Source organism: Gouania willdenowi, unplaced genomic scaffold (genome assembly GCF_900634775.1).
Source record: "Gouania willdenowi unplaced genomic scaffold, fGouWil2.1 scaffold_119_arrow_ctg1, whole genome shotgun sequence".
Lineage (NCBI taxonomy): Eukaryota > Metazoa > Chordata > Actinopteri > Blenniiformes > Gobiesocidae > Gouania > Gouania willdenowi.
Genome location: NW_021144867.1, coordinates 396,377 through 410,080, shown reverse-complemented (window position 1 = coordinate 410,080; position 13,704 = coordinate 396,377). Strand labels below are relative to the sequence as shown.

The 13,704-nt window shown below is 37.5% G+C and overlaps 1 protein-coding gene across 1 annotated transcript in view; it reads right to left on the bottom strand.

The window, feature by feature from the left end:
* Positions 1-13,704, bottom strand: part of LOC114458435 (protein unc-13 homolog A-like) — a 42,590-nt gene that overhangs the window by 26,406 nt on the left and 2,480 nt on the right. The window contains exons 2-9 of the mRNA XM_028440803.1: positions 7,508-7,537; positions 7,324-7,423; positions 4,851-4,968; positions 4,637-4,760; positions 3,397-3,467; positions 2,818-2,872; positions 2,414-2,443; positions 26-236 (exon numbers count right to left, since the gene is read on the bottom strand). Coding sequence (XP_028296604.1) covers positions 26-236; positions 2,414-2,443; positions 2,818-2,872; positions 3,397-3,467; positions 4,637-4,760; positions 4,851-4,968; positions 7,324-7,423; positions 7,508-7,537 — 739 coding nt within the window. The remainder of the gene's footprint in view (positions 1-25; positions 237-2,413; positions 2,444-2,817; positions 2,873-3,396; positions 3,468-4,636; positions 4,761-4,850; positions 4,969-7,323; positions 7,424-7,507; positions 7,538-13,704) is intronic.

The following is a 13,704-nucleotide window of genomic DNA, read 5'->3' as shown; positions in this document are numbered from 1 at the left end:
TAAACCATGCTGGGTGAGGTCTGACCTGGCATTCCTCTGGTGGTGGTAGTCCAGGTTCTGGTCATTTCCTGTGGTGTGTGAGAAGCTTCTGGAGCTGCGGTGCTGGTGGCTGATTGGATACTGGTGGACGGAGGCGTTGGGCTGGGACGTGCTGTAGTAGGGGGGGGGTATGCTGTTACTGGTCTCACTGCGATAGTCGCTGTCCCTGTCGTCCACAGCGCTGTCAGGGTCCTCGTCTAAAGAAAAGAGTTATTATTATTAGTTCACAACATTAAAGACTAAAGCAATAACCGTGATGAGAGGCTCTAACCAGCTCCCAGCCAATCACAGAGGGCCGAGAGCGCCCAAAGTAAACAAACAAAACGATATAACTTTACAGGAAATACACAAAAGGACAAAAAAAAAACCTACAAAACAACAACCAAAATACACAAAATTAACCCCAAGGGGATATATTATGGAGCTAGATTACCTCTTATCGTGCTGACTTCCGGGATTACGGAGCTAAATCACCATGGTAACTTCAGCTAAACGACTATCCTGGTCGGGACCAGGTTTAGTTCTGGCTAGTCCCGCCTCCTGACCAATCAGTTCTCTTAGAAAACGACCTACCCATTGTTAGATGACCCTGGTTGGTGCAGATCTGACAGCTGCGTTTAGGAAAGAACGATTATTGATGGATAAATGCAATCCTTTCATTTACTGATGACGTCATTAAGGACATATATAGATTTATATCTGATTGACTGATCTACAGTCAGCTGATGAACCCTGTGTCTCTGTATGCGTGGACGGGTGGAGTCATTCGTTTATTCATTCATACGCTACAGTGAGGCTGACAGCATCAGCAGGAACATACTACAGTGAAACAATGTGCTCTCATCCCAGTGTGTGTGTGATAAATAGAGGTCTACCTCAATAGCTAAATGTGTGTGCTGTAATTAAGTCTAACTGATCAGAGCGCTGTCTGTTTATCATCCAATGGATTCATATCATAAATAATCTCACGCTTTTACGCATTAACAGTGTCAGCAGCTTCCTGCCTGTGTTCTCTCCTTCCTGCCTTTTCTGTAAGAACACTGTTGTTTTTGGTCTGAATAATGGATTTTAATCATTAATCATTTTAAACTTCAGCTGAACATCTAACCTGGTCGAGTGTCATCACTGTTTTGAATTCATTATATTTGTTCAACGTCATAAGCTGTTCCTCCATAATAAAAAAAAAGTCGCTCTTCCAGGTTTCTCTATTGTAGTGATTGGTCAGACGCTGCAATCTCCACCCCTTTTATGGGAGCGCGCACGTAGCAAGCTGAAATCACTTGGCTTAAATTAGCGTGTTGTTATCAACCTTCGTAGTACAGCTTCTCTCTGACAGTGAATGTTTGGTTAGGTGAAGCCCACTAATGGAGATAAATCCATATACAGTATATATCTGGCTTTGTAGCATACTCCAAAAACTCTGACTAAAAATAAACAAAAATACCAGAGAAATTCCAAAATTACAACAAAAATACACAAAATGACTTAAAAAAAAAAACATTAAAAATTACAGAAAAATACAAAGGAAAACAAAAGACACAAAATGGCAACAAGAACACAAAATGTTTCCAAAGTACACGAAATTAACAAAAACTAAAACTGCCAAATGACTTAAAATAAACAAAAACAGAATCCAAAAACACACTAAATATCTACAAAAATACACTAAATGTTCAAAAAATATACAAAACAGCAACAAGAATACAGAAAATGACTCCAAAAACACACAAGATGACAGATATACACAAAAATAACAGAAAGACACACAAAAAGAAAACAAGTTTCGAAAAAATACACAAAATTAACTCCCTCACTCCAAAGAAATAGCCAACCAACTAAAAACAAACAAAAATAACTGACAAATTAAGAAAATTGCAAAAAAAATACTTAAAAATTGGTAAAAAAGTTACAGAAGAACACAAAAAAGGACAACAAAAATATATAAAATTACAACGGAAATACACAAAATTAACCAAAGCTTGCACGAGACAAATTAAAGTACACAAAATAACACAAACTGAGCAACAAATATAGAAAATGAAAAGACAAACAAACTCTTTGTTGTTTCCTGTGGTAAAGCTCTGATTGGTCATTATTCTAAATGCTGACATGAATGTTTATCACGTGACCCTCAGATCAAATACAGTCACATGATGAGGTGATGAAAGTTGTGTATCTCTGATCTACATAGTGTTGCTTTGCAGTAGCAAAGCACATACATGTAAGAAAAAGCTGTGTTTATTTTCAGGACTATTAATAGATGAGCGAGTGAATCACCAGGCCAAATGCTGCAGTGTGTGTGTGTGTGTGTGTGTGTGTGTGTGTGTGTGTGTGTGTGTGTGTGTGTGTGAATGCATGATTCATGTGCACTTACTCTGCTGCTCCCCCCATAGACTCCAGTTACCTGCAGAGAAACAGCAAGCACTGAAGTTAACGCACACATACACACACACACACACACTAGAGTTTCCTAATGCAGCACTGAGGTTAAACCACACACACACACACACACACACACACACACACACACACACACACACACACACACACACACACACACACGAACAGGGAAAGAAGGAGATGTGAGATGTTTGTAAAACGCTGGCTCAGCAAATGCTGCAGCGGAAACATAAGCCTTCCGCCACGTGTTTTATCAGAAAGCTACAGCTCACTCAGCCATGCAGGACATTTATCTATCTTCCTCTGACTCACAGCAGAGCCACATGTGGACACAGGCCTGACACACACACACACACACCACTGTCACTGGTTACTCACAGCACTGGGTTCCTGGTGCTCGGAGAGGCCGTTCCTGTTCCTCCTGGTACGAGTACTGAAACACAGAGAGAGACAGAACACCTGCTGAAACATCTGCTGCATCATAAATAACAAAATAACTCTTAGCACACCCAAAAATCAAGTAAAACACCTAAAGAATTACAAAAAACCCACACAAAATTACTGAAAAATTAACAAAACAACAAAAATACACAAAAGATGCAAAAAAAAACCAAAAAGACACAAAACCACAACAAAAATGCACAAAAATGACTACAAAAATATACAAAACAACAAAAATAAACAAGGTGACTTCAAAATGACACCAAAAACACACAGTTCCTTTGTAGTTTCCAGTGTTAATGCTCTGATTGGTCATTATTCTAATGCTGACATGAATGTTGATCATGTGACCCTCCGCCCCCAGTGACAAAAGTTGATTATTTCTGGATTAGTTCCTCGATTGACGACCGTAATAAATTGTTAAAAACAACACAAATTTCATGTTAATAATTAAACTGTTCGTGTTTTAATCAATTTAATTGATTTAAAAATATGTTATGTAAGAGTGTTACTTACATCCTGGTCTCTCATGGCGTTGAGTTGCTCCAGTTTTTTGGCCCAGTAACGTGCTTCATCCTCAGGGATGTCTGAAACAGATGGAAATATAACGATCTCAGCTTTTAGTTCTATTTTAAAACATAGACAGAAATAGAGAATATCTTTAAATAGTGTTGAAACCATGTTTGAAATGCTTTGGTTCTCGTCCACACACACACACACCACACACACACACGCACGCACACAGGTCCTTCATCCTTGCAATCAAACGGTCTAAAAGTGGGTCAGGTTGATTAATCATTCAGAGACTATTGGTGTTCATTTATCACCGTGTGCAGGCAGAACCAGCCTGACAAACGTGATTTATTCTCTCCATTCTCCTCACCCACAGATGCCAATATCTTCAACTCTTTCTTATTGCAACTTTTACTCAACTATGCACAGTTTGTGACGCTTCCAAAAAACAAACCCGGGTACCTGGTGGCTCTCATTTTGTGTGGCTTCTCCAAAAATGCACAAAAAGAGTCCAAAAACATACAAATAAGACAGAGAAATGCACAGAGAGCACCAAAACACACAAAAATGCACAAAAAAATGATATAGAAATACACAATAAAAACCCTAACACAAAACAATTATAGAGAAATAGACCAAATGAGTCCAAAAACAAACAAAAAGAGTCCAAAAACACACATAATAATGGAAAGATACACAAAAACTAATACATCTAATGTTTAAAATGATGAAAAAAAATAGAAAAAATGACTATAAAAACACATAAAAGCAACAAGAAAAGTTGAAATGACTACAAAAAAACAGTGACAACAATAATACACAAACGAATGACTCCAAAAAACACAAAAAATGACTTCAGAAATACACAAAATGACTTCAGATGTACAAAAGAACAATAAAAATACACAAAATGACTCCAACCGTACAAAACAACAATAACCTACAAAAAATGGGAAAAAAATACAAAAAGGAGTGTAAAATTAACACAAAATGAGTCCAAGAACACACAAAAACAACAGCAGAAATACACAAAATGACTTCAGACGTACAATAGAACAACAAAAAGACAAAAAAAAAATACACCAAATCACTCCAAAAATGTAAAGATCACAAAAATACACAAAATGACATAAAAACCACACAAACCCTTTGCGTATTAACCCTCCTGTATTAATGCTCAGATGTATCAATGTTTGTGGCCCCGCCCCCTGTCATAAACGGCATTAAAGCATGGGGTCCTCACCTAGCGGCAGCTCGAAGCGCGTGTCGAGCAGAACCAGGTGCAGGGTGGGGTCTTTGGTTCCACAGATCTCGTTGTCCGTCATGATGACCTGAGAGTCCAGCGTGAGCCACTCCCCTGGCCCTTCCTGTGTGAGTGCGCCGTGCACGAGCGCCACAAACACAGTTAGAAACAGTCACCTGTGGTAGAGTGGAGTTAGCAGCTAAGCTAAGCTAACCTCATTGGACTGTCTGATGCTCCTCAGGGGGATCCACACGGTGCCCACCATCGTGTCCCAGATTAACCCTTTGTTCCACATCTCCACCGTCAGCCCCAGGTCCAGACGGTTGATCTCACTACACGCACGCACACGTGCACACAGACACGGACACACACATTAGATAGGATGAAATAATATGAGATTAGATGAGATGAGATACAATGAGATTAGATGAGATAAAATGAGATGAGATATGATGAGATAAGATAAGATAGGATGAGTTAAGAAAAGATAAAATAAGATAGGATGAGTTAAGATGAGATTAGATGAGATAAAATGAGATGAGAAATGATGAGATAAGATAATATAAGATAAAATAGGATGAGTTAAGATGAGATAATATGAGATTAGATGAGATGAGATGCGATACGATGAGATGCGATGAGATAATATGAGATTACATGAGATGAGATAATATGAGATTAGATGAGATGAGAAGAGATTAGATGAGATGAGATACGATGAGATAGGATAAAATGAGATTAGATGAGATTAATTAGGATAAAATGAGATAATATGAGATCAGATGAGATAACATGAGATGAGATACGATGAGATAAGATAAGATAGGATGAGTTAAGGTGAGATAATTTGAGATTAGATGACATGAAATGAGATACGATGAGATAGGATAAAATGAGATTAGATGAGATTAGATAGGATAAAATGAGATAATATGAGATTAGATGAGATGAGATAGGATAAAATGAGATTAGATGAGATTAGATAGAATAAGAGATACAATTAAGCCGAGATCGAGCTATATTCGTCCCACAGTGGAGAAAGCAAGAGTAGAAAAAATAACACACTATACACAATTAATAAATGAAACATAATAATAATAATAATAACGTATAAGATTAAAAGTGTTTACAAGCTTTTCATTTCCATCAATGTATTTATTTAACTTTAGTTTTAATGAAAACAAAAAGAAGACTTCAATGATGGAGCATTTAAAAACATAATAACCTATAATAAACAGTGTTATAATGTTAAAACTAGTGTATCAGTTCTACACAGACAGAGCTGAGGCTGATGAAGGCTCCACAGGCAGCAGGAGGTGAGATGGAAAGAAAAGAAGCGAGAGATGCTAATGAAGGAAATGGAGGAGATGATTGGATCTCATGCCTGGAGGAGAGGAAGTGGTGAGTTTAATTAAGAAGCACCAGGAGTGGATTTCCCTTCTCAGGCCTAAGTGATTGATGTGGGCGCGCTGGTCGCTCCGCAGCAAACATGCAAAACGACAACAAACATACAAAATGAGAGAAAAATATACAAAATCACTACAAAGATGACTCAAAAAAACACAAAAAATGACAACAAAAACACACATAATGACATAAAAAAAATACAAATTTAAAGAAAAATATACATGACAGCAAAAAACACAAAAAAATACACCAAATGACAAATTTGTTTGCATCTTTGGAGTCATTTTGTGTGTTTTCGATAATGTTTTGTGCAATTTTGGAGCCAATTTGTGTATGATGTGTGTTTTGGCAGTCATCTTGTGTGTTTTTGTTGTTATTGTTATTTAATGTATTTTTCTTCCATATTGTGGGTTTTTTTTTTTTTTTTTGCATCTTTGAAGTCATTTTGCATGTTTTTCATGTCATTCTATGTAATTTTCTTTCATTTTGAATGTTTTTCTGTCCTTATGTGTGTTTTGGGGTCATTTTCTCACCAGTGAATAGTTTTATATTCACGCACAGGATGAAGGAGAACACACACAGGATGAAGGAGAACACACACAGGATGAAGGAGAACCCACACAGGATGAAGGAGAACCCACACAGGATGAAGGAGAACACACACAGGATGAAGGAGAACACACACAGGATGAAGGAGAACACACACAGGATGAAGGAGAACACACACAGGATGAAGGAGAACACACACAGGATGAAGGAGAACACACACAGGATGAAGGAGAACGCACACAGGATGAAGGAGAACACACACAGGATGAAGGAGAACACACACAGGATGAAGGAGAACGCATACAGGATGAAGGAGAACACACACAGGATGAAGGAGAACACACACAGGATAAAGGAGAACACACACAGGATGAAGGAGAACGCATACAGGATGAAGGAGAACACACACAGGATGAAGGAGAACACACACAGGATGAAGGAGAACACACACAGGATGAAGGAGAACACACACAGGATGAAGGAGAACGCACACAGGATGAAGGAGAACACACACAGGATGAAGGAGAACACACACAGGATGAAGGAGAACGCATACAGGATGAAGGAGAACACACACAGGATAAAGGAGAACACACACAGGATGAAGGAGAACACACACAGGATGAAGGAGAACGCATACAGGATGAAGGAGAACACACACGGACACAGCTGAGGACCGATGAGAGGATGAAGACGGACAGAAGAGAAAAAGATGAAGATGAAATACTCACAACATGAAGTCCTGCTCCCAGCTGGGCAGGTTTCCCCGCACCGCGATGGTGGTGCTCTTCACATTCTGAACCTTCAGAGTCACGTAGGTGTTAAACTTCTCTGTTCAGGAAGGAAACAATAGTTGTCAGGACACTGGACACGTCTCAGCCAATCAGCTCTCCCCTCTCTCTCTCTCTTTCTTACCTTGGGGTCCATCCAGCTTGGCTTTCTTCACTGTGGACACAATCACACCCAGAATCAGTTTGAATGAAAATAAAGGCATCCTTTTACATAATAACTCACAGGAAACACTCACATGCAAAGGGAGAACATGCAAACACCGTACAGACAATCCATAGACACGATAATAGCCTCTTCAGATTTGGACTATTCTTCTTCAAATCTCATTAAAAAGGAAGATATTTTTTTTTAGAAATACAGCTCTTAATTAATAAAGTACAAGAAAAAAAAAATGTTTTCTATTTTTAATGCTCAAGGTTCAGCAAGGCCATTTTATTATATTTGCACAAAACATGATGAAAAACACACAAACTAACTGAAAAAATGGAAAGAAATTACAGAAAAATACACACAAAATAACAAACATTAAACACATTAAAATTACAGGAAAAAACACAAAATAGCAATAATAGCACAAAATTATTCCAAGTATACAAAAAAAACCAATCCTTTGTTGTCTCCTGTGCTAATGCTCAAAATGACAAATTTACAAAACAAAAACAAAAAAAATTGCTCGAAAAAACATAGGAAATGACAGAAAAATACACAAAATGACAAGAATATACAAAACGAAGCCTAAATTTTAAACAAATGACCACAGAAATACACTAAATGGTTCCGAAAAACACAGAATGATAAAAAAATACACAGAATGATGGGAAAAGACCCAAAATTAAGAAAAATATGCAAAATTAAGTCAAAAACATACAAGACAACAGAAATATAATCCCATTTCCCATGATTGCAAAAAACAGACGGAAAATACGAAAATTAATTTCCTGAAATGGAAATGTCAATATTGTTATTGTTATTTATAGAATATTTTTTATTATTATTTCTTAAACAAAATCAATCAGAAATTTCAACCTGTCACTGAATATATCCTCACATGCATGTTTCAGAACAATATCTCACATTTACACATGATTTGTTTTCATAAACGGGAGGCCAGAGAAACAGAAATGTCAAATCTTGCACAAAATCTGAGGTAATATGATAAAATTCAACCTTCTGAAATGTAAATATGACACAGACTAAACCCTCGCCCACATGTTTATGGACAATATCACACATTTACAACAGATTTTTCCACTCTTTCACTAATGTTAGCTTTAGCAAGTGTGGCAAAATGAAAAGTTGAAACTTAAAATCTGTAGATATATCGACACGCTCTCAACATCTGAGGTATTCTTCCAAACGACTCTAAGCTAAAGTGAATGATATGAGACGTGTGTGTGTGTGTGTGTGTTTAGCTTCCATTCCACAGTCACATCACAGCTGTGCTTTAAAGTCAACACTGCAACAGCAGAGGAGAAGAATCGATAGAAAAACTATTGGATTTTCAGCATCAGCAACAGCAGGGTGATATTTAATGATAGCACACATCATAAATCTCTGTCTGACAGCATGAGCCATGAAGGGCCTGCAAAACACACTTGTAGGTTAGAAAATGAGGTCAACGTTATTTCTATACATCACTTTCTGTTTAAACGACTTAACTTACAGTTTCTATCACAGTGGGTGGGGCCACAAACATGTGACTGCATCTGACCCAAGAGTCACATGATCTACAGTCATGTTTGTATGTTGTTTTTATGTATCTTTGTAGTCATCTTGTGTGGTTTGGGAGCAGTGGCGGCTGCTGGTCTTTCATGCAGGGGAAACTCATTTTCTGCCTACTTCAGAACAACTGAAAAGACCTGTTACTTTTCCCCACCTTTTGCACCAAATCAATGTGAGGAGTTGCTCTGCCCTGCTGTTTAACACAAAGTTTATCTTCATAAGGAAGATTATCAAATGGCTTGGCCAAAATCCGGTCGACAACATTGACATTCATATTTTCCATGGTGGAACAAAAAAAAAAAAAAAAAAATAGGGACCTTTATTTATAATAAATAAATAAATGTGTGCACATTTACGTAAAAAAACAACAACTATTTGTAGATTATAACACACACGCGCGCCCACACGCACGCACGCGCGCAGCTGCTGCGCGCTGGAGTGTGAGTGTTTGGTCAAAAGTCTCACAACACAAGCAGTAACAGTCTCCACAAACACCAAAAACAGACACTAGGTTTGTCAGAAGTTAATTCGCTATGAGAGGATCAGCAAAGTCTCCGTGTCAACACAGAGCAACGGACTGAAATATTTGAAAAACCCGCCTGTGTGCTTACAACGTCATACTCTCTGATTGGCTCATTTCGCTGTCAATCAAAATTGAATTAGCCTGAGACAGATCATCCAATCATCATCCATTATTCCAGCGTCCGGAACAGACAGATCCAGCCCACTGCTCCATAGACCTCCTGTGAATCCCGGCGTCCGATGGGCGGGACTAAGTGCGTCATAACCGAGCATTTATCCAATGAGCGTCTAGTTTGACTGCAGTGGATCAACCACTAAATCCTGTCCCATTGAAGTCAATTGAAGCTGAACTTCACCACTGTTTATTAACACTGTGACGCTGCGGTAAAGAATGAAGAACGTCACGCTGTCACTGTCAGTTTCCTGTTATAAGAAGCTGATTCTGAACTAAACATACATGTGTTCTGTCATATATTTAGTCAATGAAATGTACACACAACACTGCATATTTGACCACCGATTTTAGGGGAAGCTGAGGTTCCCTTGTAGTCTTAAAGCATCCGCCACTGTTTGGGAGTCATTTTGTGTATATTTCTAGTAGAGCTGAACGATTAATTGGATTTGCGATATTATCGCGATATCATAAAACGTGTTTTTCTAATCGCAAAAGCTGCAATTTTTTCTTTTTCTTTTTCTCAATTAGATTATCTTCCAATATCGTTCAGCCCTAATTTCTAGTCATTGTGTGTGTTTTGGGAGTCATTTTGTGTATTTTTGTTGTACGTTTGCGTGTTTTTTTGTATATATTTCCAGTCATTTTGTGTGCTTTGGTAGTAATTTTGTGGTATTTTTGTGTGCTTTTCAGTTTTTTTGTGTGTTTTTCTGCTGTTTTTTTGCGTATTCCTAGTCATCTTGTGTGCTTTCTGAGTAATTTTGTGGATTTTTGTTGTCTTTTTGTGTGTTTTTCTGTTATTTTTGTGTATTTTATTGTCATCTTGTGTGTTTTTCTGTTAGTTCTTATACACAAAAATAGGGCAAACTTTATCGTGTATGCTTTCACAGTCATTTTGTGTTTTGCAAGTGATTTTGTGCATTTTTCATCTTATGTGTTGTTCTGTTGTTTTTATGTATGTTTGCTGTTGTTTTGTGTAATTTGTTGTCCTTTTTTGTAAATTTCTGTCATTTTGTGTGTTTTTGTCGTCATCTTGTGTGTTTTTCCGTTATTTTTGTATATATTTGTAGTTGTTTTGTGAGTTTTTGGAGAAAAAATGTTTTTTTTCTGTCCCTTGTGCAAATTCTGTAATTTTGTATGTTTTTGTAGATATTTGTGTATGTTTGCTGTTATTTTTGTAATTTTTTTTATCCTTTTTTGTAATTCTCTAATGTTGTGTATTTTTTGGAGTCACCTTGTGTGTTAAAGGAGTCATTTTGTGTATTTTGTTGTCATCTTGTGTGTTTTTCTGTATGTTTGCAGTAGTTTTGTGTAATTTTGTTGTTCTTTTTTGCAAATGTCAGTCATTTTGTGTATTTTTGTCATCATCTTGTGTGTTTTTCCATTATTTTTGTGTATACTTGAAGTTCTCTTGTGAGTTTTTGGAGAAAAACTGTGTATTTTTGTTGTCCCTTTCACAAATTATGTAAGTTTGTATGTTTTTGGAGACATTTGTGTATGTTTGCTGTTATTTTGTGCAATTTTGTTGACCTTTTTTTTTTGTAATTTTCTGTCATTTTGTGTGAGGAATGCATTTTATCATGTCTGACTTAAACTGTCCTGAAGCAGGTAAAATTGTTATGACTTTGAATCCAAGTATTTGGGCCACAGAGATAAAAGTTGTGTAAGAAACACTGCAGCACTGTACGACATGAGAACAGAGGTGAAACGAGGGAGGAGACGGAGAGGGGGGGGGGGGGGGTGTGAGGTAAACCCTTCAGTCTGAGCTGCCAGGGAATATAATGCATGAGGTGGAGTGAGTTCAGACGTTTGCTGTCACAGGACGCAGACAGGACCTGATTTTACGTGTGTGTGTGTGTGAGGATGGAGCTCAGTAGTGTAGTTCATCTGCATTCTAGTCAGGATTCTGCCTTCTCAGCAATTTTCTGAGCCAAAGAACTGCTGCTTATTGAGAAAAAGCAAAGTAAGGAGGAGGAGGAGGACAAAAATAGCTGGAGTCAGGTGAGCATGAATGATGTAACGCTCCCAGCGTTTATCAATGGACCCATTCAGGCCTTAATGGACTGAGTCAGAGCGGGTCTGTCAGCAGGTGGACCGGAAACCAGGAGGTGGGTTAGCATCATCATCACAGCCCTGACGCATAAAGGCTGACGTTAGTAAGATTCTTTACTAGTCGAACCCAAAGATGGAGTCAAATACTGCTTCTGTCGCTCGGATCAGACAAACACAAAATGACTCTAAATACACACAAAACCACAAAAAAATGATGCCAAAAAAAAAACTCGAAACTACAACAAAAATACACAAAATGACTTTAAAAAAACATAAAATTGGAGAAAAATGTACAAAATGATGCCAAAAACACACAAAAGTACAACAAAAAAGACAAAAACACTCCAAAGACAGTCAAAAATAGAGATTATATGACTCCAAAAACACAAAAGCACAACAAAAATACATAAAATTACTGCAAAATCACACAAAATTAGAGACGAATATAAAAAATTACCCAAAAAATAGATACACAAAATTATGCTACAAACACACAACGCACAACAAAAGTACTCAAAATGACCCTAAAACAATAATAATAATCTGAAAAACTCTTCATCTGAAGCTCTGCATTAATTTCCAGTCACAGGATTACATGATCACTAGTCCAACCATAACACATTAGCGAGATTATGAGCGAAAATATTTGTCTGTTTGTTTTACTTTCTAGACATTCACTCACTTGTTTTTCTTACACCAGTGTGTAAATGTGTGAAATTGTCCTGAGAACGTGGAAGTGAGGCGTTCCTGTGTAATGTTGGGGCCCAAATTTAAATAAAGAGATTCAAAAAAATTAGGCAGTGGCTATCCGTACGGTTGCCGTATCAATATACCGACATTCTATCCATACGCAGCTCACCTATTTAGCCAGTTTACGTCACGTGACTAAGACTAAACCTAACCCTAACCCTAAAAATTGTTGCGATATTGGGTTATAACGTAAACCTAACCCTAACCCGAAGATGCTACGTACTTATACTTGAGTAAATGTACCAATAGCACTTGGGGTTGTCCGTACACCAACTGTACAAATACACACTTTCAAAAAATGATGGGTCAGATTGTTTCCCCTGTTTCAGAACGTGAACCCTGTTTTTTTCCGTCTGTTTTCCGCGATCACAGAAACTCAGACAAACATTTAAAGCTTGAGCTTAATGAAAACCATCACAGCCCGTTGGATAATCAGATTCATTCCAGGAACCTTGAAGTAATGAATGTTCCTGTTGTTAAACACATTAAATCCTGCTACATTACACACTTCCCGCTCCAGGTTGCACAGCAATTAGCAGTAACCAATGGACCGCAGACATTCATTGATTACATGCATTTATCAATAATTTACACTAATCATTGCTCACTGAACAACAAATATCCTTTATAAAGTATTTATAGTAAATTAATCAAATCAATCAATCAACCAAAGAAGGCTTCAGGTTTTGATTTTAATAGTTTTCCCACCGACCCTGAATGCGTCACAGAGAACACGTCACTTTAAATCACAGTAAATACGCGCTAATGTTTGCTCTAGCGGAAGAATTTTAACAGTTTATGCTAATAAGTTTCTATTTACAGCCAGCGTGATGTCATCATTACGATTATTTGACTCACGTCACAGAGTACATTAAAGAGGAGAAATGGATTTTAAAGATAAACCAGAAAATAAACCACCTCCATTGTTTTAACGTTCTGTGAAAACAGCAGAAATGTGTTGTGAATAGGTGTGGGTGATATGGACCAAAACTCACGTCTCAATATTTTCTCTCTAAATGGCGATATACATGATATAAATCGTAGAGTTGTTGGGTTTTTTCTTAAGAATTTTGTATTTTGATGAGCGCTACGAGGTGACTAT